This window comes from Taudactylus pleione, unplaced genomic scaffold (assembly GCF_031769625.1).
Source record: "Taudactylus pleione unplaced genomic scaffold, aTauple2 ptg000036l, whole genome shotgun sequence".
Taxonomy (NCBI): domain Eukaryota; kingdom Metazoa; phylum Chordata; class Amphibia; order Anura; family Myobatrachidae; genus Taudactylus; species Taudactylus pleione.
Window position 1 is genome coordinate 4246976 of NW_028284438.1, and position 13852 is coordinate 4260827.

General features: G+C 48.3%; 1 protein-coding gene across 1 annotated transcript in view; it reads right to left on the minus strand.

Moving 5' to 3' along the window:
- Positions 1–13852, minus strand: part of SEC24D (SEC24 homolog D, COPII component) — a 160024-nt gene that overhangs the window by 47064 nt on the left and 99108 nt on the right. Inside the window, exon 10 of the mRNA XM_088452248.1 lies at positions 12808–12923. Within this exon, the coding sequence (XP_088308374.1) occupies positions 12808–12923 (116 nt within the window). The remainder of the gene's footprint in view (positions 1–12807; positions 12924–13852) is intronic.

A 13852-nucleotide genomic window follows, 5' to 3' on the forward strand; every position in this document is an offset into this window, starting at 1 on the left:
GGCATGAGCTATGCTGGACTTATCTTCCCACTCAGGCCTGGCCTGGGATTTCCCCGGATACTCCAGAAATGAGCAGCTTTGTCCGGAGTTTATAAGTCACTGTTTATAAGTCACTGTGCTGATGACATCACTGTTAGTGCATCACCAGCAGCCGGCTCTGTCGTGCGAGGCTATGGGGGCGGTGTGTGGGGCTATGGGGGCAGTGAGTATGTGTAAGACTATGGGGGCAGTGCATGTGTGTGAGGCTATGGGGGCACAGTGTGTGTGTATGTAGCTATTGGAGCAGTGACTGTGTGAAGTTATGGGAGCAGTGTGTGTGAGGCTTGGGGGCAGTGAATGTGTAAGGCTATGTGGGCACTGGGTCCAGGGGGGGCCCGCACCGCATACCTTGCACCCATAATGTACTTACCTCTCCGGAGCCCCATGTCGGCGCTGGTGTCAGCGCTGTAAAAACGCCTGGAAAATGGCATGTGTGTAAGGCTATGAGAGCAGTTTATGTGTGTGAGGATATGGGACAGCGTGTATGTAAGGATATGAGAGCAGTGTATGTGTGTGAGGCAATGGGACAGCATGTGTGTAAGGCTATAGGGGCAGTGAATGTGAGAGGCTATGAGAGCAGTGTATGTGTGTGAGGCTATGAGAGCAGTGTATGTGTGTGAGGCTATGAGAGCAGTGAATGTGAGAGGCTATGAGAGCAGTGTATGTGTGTGAGGCTATGAGAGCAGAGAATGTGTGAGGCTATGAGAGCAGTGTATGTGTGTGAGGCTATGAGAGCAGTGTATGTGTGTGAGGTAATGGGGCAGCGTGTGTGTAAGGCTATGAGAGCAGTGTATGTGTGTGAGGCTATGAGAGCAGTGTATGTGTGTGAGGCTATGGAGCAGTGAATGTGTGAGGCTATGGGTGTAGTGAATGTGTGAGGCTATGAGAGCAGTGTATGTGTGTGAGGCTATGAGAGCAGTGTATGTGTGTGAGGCTATGGGGCAGCGTGTGTGTAAGGCTATGAGAGCAGTGTATGTGTGTGAGGCTATGAGAGCAGAGTATGTGTGTGAGGCTATGGGGCAACGCGTGTGTAAGGCTATGAGAGCAGTGTATGTGTGTGAGGGTATGAGAGCAGTGTGTGTGTGTGAGGCTATGAGAGCAGTGTATGTGTGTGAGGCTATGAGAGCAGTGTATGTGTGTGAGGGTATGAGAGCAGTGTATGTGTGTGAGGCTATGGGGCAGCGTGTGTGTAAGGCTATAGGGGCAGTGAATGTGAGAGGCTATGAGAGCAGTGTATGTGTGTGAGGCTATGAGAGCAGTGTATGTGTGTGAGGCTATGAGAGCAGTGAATGTGTGAGGCTATGAGAGCAGTGTATGTGTGTGAGGCTATGAGAGCAGTGAATCTGTGAGGCTATGAGAGCAGTGTATGTGTGTGAGGCTATGAGAGCAGTGTATGTGTGTGAGGTAATGGGGCAGCGTGTGTGTAAGGCTATGAGAGCAGTGTATGTGTGTGAGGCTATGGGGCAGTGAATGTGTGAGGCTATGGGTGTAGTGAATGTGTGAGGCTATGAGAGCAGTGTATGTGTGTGAGGCTATGAGAGCAGTGTATGTATGTGAGGCTATGGGGCAGCGTGTGTGTAAGGCTATGAGAGCAGTGTATGTGTGTGAGGCTATGGGGCAACGCGTGTGTAAGGCTATGAGAGCAGTGTATGTGTGTGAGGGTATGAGAGCAGTGTGTGTGTGTGAGGCTATGAGAGCAGTGTATGTGTGTGAGGCTATGAGAGCAGTGTATGTGTGTGAGGGTATGAGAGCAGTGTATGTGTGTGAGGCTATGGGGCAGCGTGTGTATAAGGCTATAGGGGCAGTGAATGTGTAAGGCAATAGGGGCAGTGTATGTGTGAGGCTATGAGAGCAGTGTATGTGTGTGAGGCTATGGGGCAACGCGTGTGTTAGGCTATAAGAGCAGTGTATGTGTGTGAGGGTATGAGAGCAGTGTATGTGTGTGAGGGTATGAGAGCAGTGTATGTGTGTGAGGCTATGGGGCAGCGTGTGTGTAAGTCAATAGGGGCAGTGAATGTGTAAGGCTATAGGGGCAGTGTATGTGTGAGGCTATGAGAGCAGTGTATGTGTGTGAGGCTATGGGGCAACGCGTGTGTTAGGCTATGAGAGCAGTGTATGTGTGTGAGGGTATGAGAGCAGTGTATGTATGTGAGGGTATGAGAGCAGTGTATGTGTGTAAGGTTATGAGAGCAGTGTATGTGTGTGAGGCTATAGGGGCAGTGAATGTGTAAGGCTATGAGAGCAGTGTATGTGTGTAAGGCTATGACAGCAGTGTATGTGTGTGAGGTAATGGGGCAGCATGTGTGTAAGGCTACAGGGGCAGTGAATGTGTGAGGCTATGAGAGCAGTGTATGTGTGTGAGGCTATGAGAGCAGTGTATGTGTGTGAGGCTATGAGAGCAGTGTATGTGTGTGAGGCTATGAGGTAGCGTGTGTGTAAGGCTATGAGAGCATTGTATGTGTGTGAGGCTATGGGGCAGCGTGTGTGTAAGGCTATGAGAGCAGTGTGTGTGTGTGAGGCTATGAGAGCAGTGTATGTGTGTAAGGCTATGAGAGCAGTGTATGTGTGTGAGGCTATGAGAGCAGTGTATGTGTGTAAGGCTATGAGAGCAGTGTATGTGTGTGAGGTAATGGGGCAGCGTGTGTGTAAGGCTATAGGGGCAGTGTATGTGTAAGGCTATGAGAGCAGTGTATGTGTGTGAGGCTATGAGAGCAGTGTATGTGTGTAAGGCTATGAGAGCAGTGTATGTGTGTGAGGCTATGAGAGCAGTGTATGTGTGAGAGGCTATGGGGCAGCGTGTGTGTAAGGCTATGAGAGCAGTGTATGTGTGTGAGGCTATGAGAGCAGTGTATGTGTGTGAGGCTATGGGGCAACGCGTGAGTAAGGCTATGAGAGCAGTGTATGTGTGTGAGGCTATGAGAGCAGTGTATGTGTGTGAGGCTATGAGAGCAGTGTATGTGTGTGAGGCTATGGGGCAGCATGTGTGTAAGGCTATGAGAGCAGTGTATGTGTGTGAGGCAATGGGGCAGCGTGTGTGTAAGGCTATGAGAGCAGTGTATGTGTGTAAGGCTATGAGAGCAGTGTGTGTGTGTGAGGCTATGGGGCAGTGTGTGTGTAAGGTTATGAGAGCAGTGTGTGTGTGTGAGGCTATGGGGCAGCGTGTGTGTAAGGCTATGAGGGCAGTGAATGTGTGAGGCTAAGGGGCAGCGTGTGTGTGTAAGGCTATGAGGGCAGTGAATGTGTGTGAGGCTATGGGGCAGCGTGGGTGTAAGGCTATGAGGGCAGTGAATGTGTGAGAGGCTATGGGGCAGCGTGTGTGTAAGGCTATGAGGGCAGTGAATGAGTGAGGCTATGAGGCAGCGTGTGTGTAAGGCTATAGGGGCAGTGAATGTGTGAGGCTATGAGAGCAGTGTATGTGTGTGAGGCTATGGGGCAGCGTGTGGGTAAGGCTATGAGAGCAGTGTATGTGTGTGAGGCTATGAGAGCAGTGTATGTGTGTGAGGCTATGGGGCAACGCGTGTGTAAGGCTATGAGAGCAGTGAATGTGTGTGAGGCTATGGGGCAGCGTGTGTGTAAGGCTATGAGAGCAGTGTATGTGTGAGGCTATGAGAGCAGTGTATGTGTGTGAGGCTATGAGAGCAGTGTATGTGTGTGAGGCTATGAGAGCAGTGTATGTGTGTGAGGCTATGAGAGCAGTGTATGTGTGTGAGGCTATGAGAGCAGTGTATGTGTGAGAGGCTATGGGGCAGCGTGTGTGTAAGGCTATGAGAGCAGTGTATGTGTGTGAGGCTATGAGAGCAGTGTATGTGTGTGAGGCTATGGGGCAACGCGTGTGTAAGGCTATGAGAGCAGTGTATGTGTGTGAGGCTATGGGGCAGCATGTGTGTAAGGCTATGAGAGCAGTGTATGTGTGTGAGGCAATGGGGCAGCGTGTGTGTAAGGCTATGAGAGCAGTGTATGTGTGTAAGGCTATGAGAGCAGTGTGTGTGTGTGAGGCTATGGGGCAGTGTGTGTGTAAGGTTATGAGAGCAGTGTGTGTGTGTGAGGCTATGGGGCAGCGTGTGTGTAAGGCTATGAGAGCAGTGTATGTGTGAGAGGCTATGTGGCAGCGTGTGTGTAAGGCTATGAGAGCAGTGTATGTGTGTAAGGCTATGAGAGCAGTGTATGTGTGTGAGGCTATGGGGCAACGCGTGTGTAAGGCTATGAGAGCAGTGTATGTGTGTGAGGCTATGGGGCAGCATGTGTGTAAGGCTATGAGAGCAGTGTATGTGTGTGAGGCAATGGGGCAGCGTGTGTGTAAGGCTATGAGAGCAATGTATGTGTGTAAGGCTATGAGAGCAGTGTGTGTGTGTGAGGCTATGGGGCAACACGTGTGTAAGGCTATGAGAGCAGTGTATGTGTGTGAGGCTATTAGAGCAGTGTATGTGTGTGAGGCTATGGGGCAGCATGTGTGTAAGGCTATGAGAGCAGTGTATGTGTGTGAGGCAATGGGGCAGCGTGTGTGTAAGGCTATGAGAGCAGTGTATGTGTGTAAGGCTATGAGAGCAGTGTGTGTGTGTGAGGCTATGGGGCAGTGTGTGTGTAAGGTTATGAGAGCAGTGTGTGTGTGTGAGGCTATGGGGCAGCGTGTGTGTAAGGCTATGAGAGCAGTGTATGTGTGTGAGGCTATGGGGCAGCGTGTGTGTAAGACTATGGGGGCAGTGAATGTGTGAGGCTATGGGGCAGCGTGTGTGTGTAAGGCTATGAGGGCAGTGAATGTGTGTGAGGCTATGGGGCAGCGTGGGTGTAAGGCTATGAGGGCAGTGAATGTGTGAGAGGCTATGGGGCAGCGTGTGTGTAAGGCTATGAGGGCAGTGAATGTGTGAGGCTATGAGGCAGCGTGTGTGTAAGGCTATAGGGGCAGTGAATGTGTGAGGCTATGAGAGTAGTGTATGTGTGTGAGGCTATGGGGCAGCGTGTGTGTAAGGCTATGAGAGCAGTGTATGTGTGTGAGGCTATGAGAGCAGTGTATGTGTGTGAGGCTATGGGGCAACGCGTGTGTAAGGCTATGAGAGCAGTGAATGTGTGTGAGGCTATGGGGCAGCGTGTGTGTAAGGCTATGAGAGCAGTGTATGTGTGAGGCTATGAGAGCAGTGTATGTGTGTGAGGCTATGAGAGCAGTGTATGTGTGTGAGGCTATGGGGCAGCATGTGTGTAAGGCTATGAGAGCAGTGTAAGTGTGTGAGGCAATGGGGCAGCGTGTGTGTAAGGCTATGAGAGCAGTGTATGTGTGTAAGGCTATGAGAGCAGTGTGTGTGTGTGAGGCTATGGGGCAACGCATGTGTAAGGCTATGAGAGCAGTGTATGTGTGTGAGGCTAAGAGAGCAGTGTATGTGTGTGAGGCTATGGGGCAGCGTGTGTGTAAGGCTATGAGAGCAGTGTATGTGTGTAAGGCTATAAGAGCAGTGTATGTGTGTGAGGCTATGAGAGCAGTGTATGTGTGTAAGGCTATGAGAGCAGTGTATGTGTGTGAGGGTATGAGAGCAGTGTGTGTGTGTGAGGCTATGAGAGCAGTGTATGTGTGTGAGGCTATGAGAGCAGTGTATGTGTGTGAGGGAATGAGAGCAGTGTATGTGTGTGAGGCTATGGGGCAGCGTGTGTGTAAGGCTATAGGGGCAGTGAATGTGAGAGGCTATGAGAGCAGTGTATGTGTGTGAGGCTATGAGAGCAGTGAATGTGTGAGGCTATGAGAGCAGTGTATGTGTGTGAGGCTATGAGAGCAGTGAATGTGTGAGGCTATGAGAGCAGTGTATGTGTGTGAGGCTATGAGAGCAGTGTATGTGTGTGAGGTAATGGGGCAGCGTGTGTGTAAGGCTATGAGAGCAGTGTATGTGTGTGAGGCTATGGGGCAGTGAATGTGTGAGGCTATGGGTGTAGTGAATGTGTGAGGCTATGAGAGCAGTGTATGTGTGTGAGGCTATGGGGCAGTGAATGTGTGAGGCTATGGGTGTAGTGAATGTGTGAGGTTATGAGAGCAGTGTATGTGTGTGAGGCTATGAGAGCAGTGTATGTATGTGAGGCTATGGGGCAGCGTGTGTGTAAGGCTATGAGAGCAGTGTATGTGTGTGAGGCTATGGGGCAACGCGTGTGTAAGGCTATGAGAGCAGTGTATGTGTGTGAGGGTATGAGAGCAGTGTGTGTGTGTGAGGCTATGAGAGCAGTGTATGTGTGTGAGGCTATGAGAGCAGTGTATGTGTGTGAGGGTATGAGAGCAGTGTATGTGTGTGAGGCTATGGGGCAGCGTGTGTATAAGGCTATAGGGGCAGTGAATGTGTAAGGCAATAGGGGCAGTGTATGTGTGAGGCTATGAGAGCAGTGTATGTGTGTGAGGCTATGGGGCAACGCGTGTGTTAGGCTATGAGAGCAGTGTATGTGTGTGAGGGTGTGAGAGCAGTGTATGTGTGTGAGGGTATGGGAGCAGTTTATGTGTGTGAGGCTATGGGGCAGCGTGTGTGTAAGGCAATAGGGGCAGTGAATGTGTAAGGCTATAGGGGCAGTGTATGTGTGAGGCTATGAGAGCAGTGTATGTGTGTGAGGCTATGGGGCAACGCGTGTGTTAGGCTATGAGAGCAGTGTATGTGTGTGAGGGTATGAGAGCAGTGTATGTATGTGAGGGTATGAGAGCAGTGTATGTGTGTAAGGTTATGAGAGCAGTGTATGTGTGTGAGGCTATAGGGGCAGTGAATGTGTAAGGCTATGAGAGCAGTGTATGTGTGTAAGGCTATGACAGCAGTGTATGTGTGTGAGGTAATGGGGCAGCATGTGTGTAAGGCTACAGGGGCAGTGAATGTGTGAGGCTATGAGAGCAGTGTATGTGTGTGAGGCTATGAGAGCAGTGTATGTGTGTGAGGCTATGAGAGCAGTGTATGTGTGTGAGGCTATGAGAGCAGTGTATGTGTGTGAGGCTATGAAAGCAGTGTATGTGTGTGAGGCTATGGGGTAGCGTGTGTGTAAGGCTATGAGAGCAGTGTATGTGTGTGAGGCTATGGGGCAGCGTGTGTGTAAGGCTATGAGAGCAGTGTGTGTGTGTGAGGCTATGAGAGCAGTGTATGTGTGTATGGCTATGAGAGCAGTGTATGTGTGTGAGGCTATGAGAGCAGTGTATGTGTGTAAGGCTATGAGAGCAGTGTATGTGTGTGAGGTAATGGGGCAGCGTGTGTGTAAGGCTATAGGGGCAGTGTATGTGTAAGGCTATGAGAGCAGTGTATGTGTGTGAGGCTATGAGAGCAGTGTATGTGTGTGTGAGGCTATAGGGGCAGTGAATGTGTAAGGCTATAGGGGCAGCGTGTGTGTGAGGCTATGAGAGCAGTGTATGTGTGTGAGGCTATGAGAGCAGTGTATGTGTGTGAGGCTATGAGAGCAGTGTATGTGTGTGAGGCTATGAGAGCAGTGTATGTGTGTGAGGCTATGAGAGCAGTGTATGTGTGTAAGGCTATGAGAGCAGTGTATGTGTGTGAGGCTATGAGAGCAGTGTATGTGTGAGAGGCTATGGGGCAGCGTGTGTGTAAGGCTATGAGAGCAGTGTATGTGTGTGAGGCTATGAGAGCAGTGTATGTGTGTGAGGCTATGGGGCAACGCGTGTGTAAGGCTATGAGAGCAGTGTATGTGTGTGAGGCTATGGGGCAGCATGTGTGTAAGGCTATGAGAGCAGTGTATGTGTGTGAGGCAATGGGGCAGCGTGTCTGTAAGGCTATGAGAGCAGTGTATGTGTGTAAGGCTATGAGAGCAGTGTGTGTGTGTGAGGCTATGGGGCAGTGTGTGTGTAAGGTTATGAGAGCAGTGTGTGTGTGTGAGGCTATGGGGCAGCGTGTGTGTAAGGCTATGAGAGCAGTGTATGTGTGTGAGGCTATGGGGCAGCATGTGTGTAAGGCTATGGGGGCAATGAATGTGTGAGGCTATGAGAGCAGTGTATGTGTAAGGCTATGAGAGCAGTGTATGTGTGTGAGGCTATGGGGCAGCGTGTGTGTAAGACTATGGGGGCAGTGAATGTGTGAGGCTATGGGGCAGCGTGTGTGTGTAAGGCTATGAGGGCAGTGAAAGTGTGTGAGGCTATGGGGCAGCGTGGGTGTAAGGCTATGAGGGCAGTGAATGTGTGAGAGGCTATGGGGCAGCGTGTGTGTGAGGCTATGAGGGCAGTGAATGTGTGAGGCTATGAGGCAGCGTGTGTGTAAGGCTATAGGGGCAGTGAATGTGTGAGGCTATGAGAGCAGTGTATGTGTGTGAGGCTATGGGGCAGCGTGTGTGTAAGGCTATGAGAGCAGTGTATGTGTGTGAGGCTATGAGAGCAGTGTATGTGTGTGAGGCTATGGGGCAACGCGTGTGTAAGGCTATGAGAGCAGTGAATGTGTGTGAGGCTATGGGGCAGCGTGTGTGTAAGGCTATGAGAGCAGTGTATGTGTGAGGCTATGAGAGCAGTGTATGTGTGTGAGGCTATGAGAGCAGTGTATGTGTGTGAGGCTATGGGGCAGCATGTGTGTAAGGCTATGAGAGCAGTGTATGTGTGTGAGGCAATGGGGCAGCGTGTGTGTAAGGCTATGAGAGCAGTGTATGTGTGTAAGGCTATGAGAGCAGTGTGTGTGTGTGAGGCTATGGGGCAACGCATGTGTAAGGCTATGAGAGCAGTGTATGTGTGTGAGGCTATGAGAGCAGTGTATGTGTGTGAGGCTATGGGGCAGCGTGTGTATAAGGCTATGAGAGCAGTGTATGTGTGTGAGGCTATGAGAGCAGTGTATGTGTGTGAGGCTATGGGGCAACGCGTGTGTAAGGCTACGAGAGCAGTGTATGTGTGTGAGTCTATAGGGCAGCATGTGTGTAAGGCTATGAGAGCAGTGTATGTGTGTGAGGCAATGGGGCAGCGTGTGTGTAAGGCTATGAGAGCAGTGTATGTGTGTAAGGCTATGAGAGCAGTGTGTGTGTGTGAGGCTATGGGGCAGTGTGTGTGTAAGGTTATGAGAGCAGTGTGTGTGTGTGTGAGGCTATGGGGCAGTGTGTGTGTAAGACTATGAGAGCAGTGTATGTGTGTGAGGCTATGGGGCAGCATGTGTGTAAGGCTATGGGGGCAATGAATGTGTGAGGCTATGAGAGCAGTGTATGTGTAAGGCTATGAGAGCAGTGTATGTGTGTGAGGCTATGGGGCAGCGTGTGTGTAAGACTATGGGGGCAGTGAATGTGTGAGGCTATGGGACAGCGTGTGTGTGTAAGGCTATGAGGGCAGTGAATGTGTGTGAGGCTATGGGGCAGCGTGTGTGTAAGGCTATGAGGGCAGTGAATGTGTGAGAGGCTATGGGGCAGCGTGTGTGTTAGGCTATGAGGGCAGTGAATGTTTGAGGCTATGGGGCAGCATGTGTGTAAGGCTATGAGAGCAGTGAATGTGTGAGGCTATGAGGCAGCGTGTGTGTAAGGCTATAGGGGCAGTGAATGTGTGAGGCTATGAGAGCAGTGTATGTGTGTGAGGCTATGGGGCAGCGTGTGTGTAAGGCTATGAGAGCAGTGTATGTGTGTGAGGCTATGAGAGCAGTGTATGTGTGTGAGGCTATGGGGCAACGCGTGCGTAAGGCTATGAGAGCAGTGAATGTGTGTGAGGCTATGGGGCAGCGTGTGTGTGAGGCTATGAGAGCAGTGTATGTGTGAGGCTATGAGAGCAGTGTATGTGTGAGGCTATGAGAGCAGTGTATGTGTGTAAGGCTATGAGAGCAGTGTATGTGTGTGAGGCTATGGAGCAGCGTGTGTGTAAAGCTATGGGGCAGCATGTGTGAGGCTATGAGAGCAGTGTATGTGTGAGGCTATGAGAGCATTGTATGTGTGTGAGGCTATGGGCAGCGTGTGTGTAAGGCTATAGGGGCAGTGAATGCGTAAGGCTATGGGGGCAGTGAATGTGTAAGGCTACGAGAGCAGTGAATGTGTGACGCTATGAGGGCAGTGAATGTGTGAGGCTATGAGAGCAGTGAATGTGTGAGGCTATGAGAGCAGTGAATGTGTGAGGCTATGAGAGCAGTGAATGTGTGAGGCTATGAGGGCAGTGAATGTGTGAGGCTATGAGAGCAGTGAATGTGTGAGGCTATGAGGGCAGTGAATGTGTGAGGCTATGAGGGCAGTGAATGTGTGAGGCTATGAGGGCAGTGAATGTGTGAGGCTATAGGGGCAGTGTATGTGTGAGGCTATGGGGCAGTGAATGTGTGAGGCTATGGGGGCAGTGTATGTGTGAGGCTATGAGAGCAGTGTATGTGTGTGAGGCTATTGGGCAGCGTGTGTGTAAGACTATGGGGGCAGTGAATGTGTGAGGCTATGGGGCAGCGTGTGTGTAAGGCTATGGGGGCAGTGAATGTGTGAGGCTATGAGAGCAGTGTATGTGTGTTAGGCAATGGGGCAGCGTGTGTGCAAGGCTATGGGGGCAGTGAGTGTGTGAGGCTATGGGGGCAGTGAGTGTGTGAAGCTAAAGGGGCAGTGTCTGTGTGATGGGCTATGGGGCAGCATCTAGAAACTGCCCTGATTGAGATGAATATGCATTAAATATGTAAGGTCTCTATATAATTTGTCCATCAACTGTTTCACCCTCCCTGCAGGAGGTTATCATCTTAGGATGGAGGTACTTTTCTAACTGAGCATGGAAAGAGTGACCCATAGACTTGAAGACTTGCTCTGTGCAAATGCAGCATGGTAACAGGGCAATATTGTGCCCTGGGCCGGCAGTGCTCTCCCTGCATATATGACATCACAACGTCACAAAGTGAGGACTGGGACCAGGAAATTGAGAGCCGTGCGCATCCTAAGGACATGCTGGCAGCTCTCAAGGCACCCTGCAAACCAAATGCACGTGCCGATGGGCAGTGAGAGTGCCATACCCTCGGCCTGGGTGGCAGCACAGCTTGCATATCCCTAGTTATGGCTCTGTGCAAATGCATTTTGTAAATTGGTGGAGTCTTATATACATCAAGGATTGTGATGTCACATCAGTCTAACTGCAATCTGATCTTTTAGTTCTATTACAATATATATTTTAAAGGTGTGTAAAGAGCTTCAGCTGTCTGAAATAGAGAGGGCAAGTGATGCTATACTGGACATATCGGTCCCCCAATCTGTAGGTAATACACTATAGCAATCATCATGAAGTCCAGGCATGGATGAGAATCTCCCTTATCCTGACATCAGTGAACTCAGAGCATCGTCATTTGAAAGAGGCAATAATAATAGCCTTTCTTATTGCTTGAAGGATTAAATCAACAAGATAGATTTTTAAAAACTATATATTTTTAGAAAAAAGGTAAAAAACACTTCTTCACTATCACAAATCCTCATAAACCAAGGGACTGACTATATGGGATATGCGGGTGGCAGGTACATATTTAAAACGGCACCCGGAGTCAGTGTAAAGCACGATTACATGGACTCCTAGTGCCGTTTAAAATATTCACCTGCAATCCGCCGGGAGGCTGCTTCGTTAATTCTCCCCTATGTCTAGGATGACAACTAGAGGGATTAAGGGTCTGATTCAGAGCCGGACGCTATTTGCGGTCGTTCGTTCAGAAAAAAGGGGTGGCTATTCAAATGAACCGTTCGCTCTTTGTGGTCTGTTCACGCCTCTATGTCTGAACGAGCGAACAAAACTTGCGGTCGTAATTTTGAAAAATACGCCCCCTGGCCGCTCGCATCATACGTCATGTCCGCTATTTATTAGATTAATCGAGTACATCGAACAGCGTATGAACTGCTCGCTATTGGTTTTTCCTACCGCTATCTTGCGAGCAGTTCTGACTATAAAACAACCAAGTGACGGCTCTGAATGAGGGCCTAAGATATGTATTGACATCAGTTTGCGTCAAATGTGTTCTAGCAGTAATCTCCGTTTGTTAATAATGTTTACATTAAGGTCAAAAATAATAGCAGTTTTGGTCACAGTATAAATACATTTCAGACTTAATTCTGTAATTTATAAATAAAGTTCCCAAAAGAGTCTTGTTAACCCTCCCATATATCCAGAATGTCACAGCTGTTTCCTTGGAGGAGAAACCTCCCCAATGACACTCATATGGCAATGTAGAGGTTGTTTCGAATGTAAGTAAACTTCAACTGCAAAAAGATAACTTCTCAAAGTAGCTTGTATGGATATACTTTTATCTATATTTTAACTTTTTATTCAAAAATATTTTTGTAATGTTTTATGTTAGATACTGTTGTAAATTAAACTTCATATATTGCAAACTTATGCTGTTTAAATAACATTTTTAAATAGTCTGTGAATTTGATCTGACAGACTGACAAAATACATCTAGAATATTTGCCAAATCAATAGAAATGCAGAAACTATATAAAAGAATGAAATGATGTAATACCCTATTGAGTCACTGAGAAAGCATCCTTATCCCAATGCAACATAATTGTCACATCTAATTTCTTCCAGGTTAAAGACACCATCGGATTTTGATTCATTACTACAGCTACATGACCATATTTCTTACCGATCTGTAAGCCACCATTGCTGGCTTTCATTATATTGCTACAGTATGTGCATGTATCTTAGCTCTGATAACTTCATCCACTAACTATATGAAAAGGAGATATCTTTTACTTTACTAAAAGAAAAACATTGGAATATCATGTTATGACGTACTGTGCCAATATGTTATTTTATATTACAAAAATAATTAAAAAATGTTCTTGTAGACTGAGATATAGGAGAGACTGGACAGGCAATTGCAGACGGAGATGAAATTAAATCCACAATGCACTTACCCTGCAGTAATCTAATGTAGCAACGTATTCATAAGATCCGAGAGATAACTCTGGCCTTTCATAATGGTCTATTCTCCTGCCAATATGGTCCAGATGTTGGAAGTAGAATGGAGGAACTAACAAAACATAAACAGGAAGACACATTATTCTAATAAACACAAAAGTAGTGACAATGTTTTATTTCAGTACAAAGTGAAAACATTTCATTTAAATTTCAAATGGAAAGAGATGTTAAAATCTAACTTGGAAGTAGCAATACATTACTTATGGACTACTTACTTAAGTTATCAATAGAGGTGGTCAATTAAGACCAACAGGTGCAATGTAACAGTCCCTTTTTATCATTTGTATGCTATAGACCTACCTATGTAGCTGTCCATTAGATCAGCCAGCTTGTCCTGCATTAATCATCCACAAAAAAACAACCCATTTAAAACCACTAAACTACACCCCAGCTGGAACTCAGGGCTTGATTCACTCCGGATCGCTATTCTGCTTATATGCACGCAATGCAGTTGTTAAAATCAGCGGTGACATGTAAATGTTTGCAACTGCAGCCTGACATAAGGACGGCCACTTCCCCTTACTCACATCCGTATACTTGGCCAACATAGAGAAACAATCGGTAACATCGGACATTTAATGAAGCACAGACCTTACTCAGGAATTGCTTACTTCAGCGCGCGCTATGAGGCCTCAGGTGGCATCTGGTAACGCAGTGGCTAATTTATGCACACCCATGCAACAGCGTTGAAACGGACTGGCACGCCTGCATTCGCCTGACCACCCACCCCCCATCACCACCCGCAAACGGCATTTCCTGTGAATTCCTCTGCCATGGGTCTATGTATTCTCTGCAATCTCTGTCCCGATCGCAGTGGCTAGATCGCACACTACAATGCATATACGCAGTACGCAACAATAGACCGATTGCATGCGTATAAGCAACTGTGCTCCTTGCTGAATCAGGCCCTTAATCCTTATTGGCTGGTGGTAAACCCATGTCCTGAGTCTGTTAGCTCCCTCCTTTCCTATATACAGATGT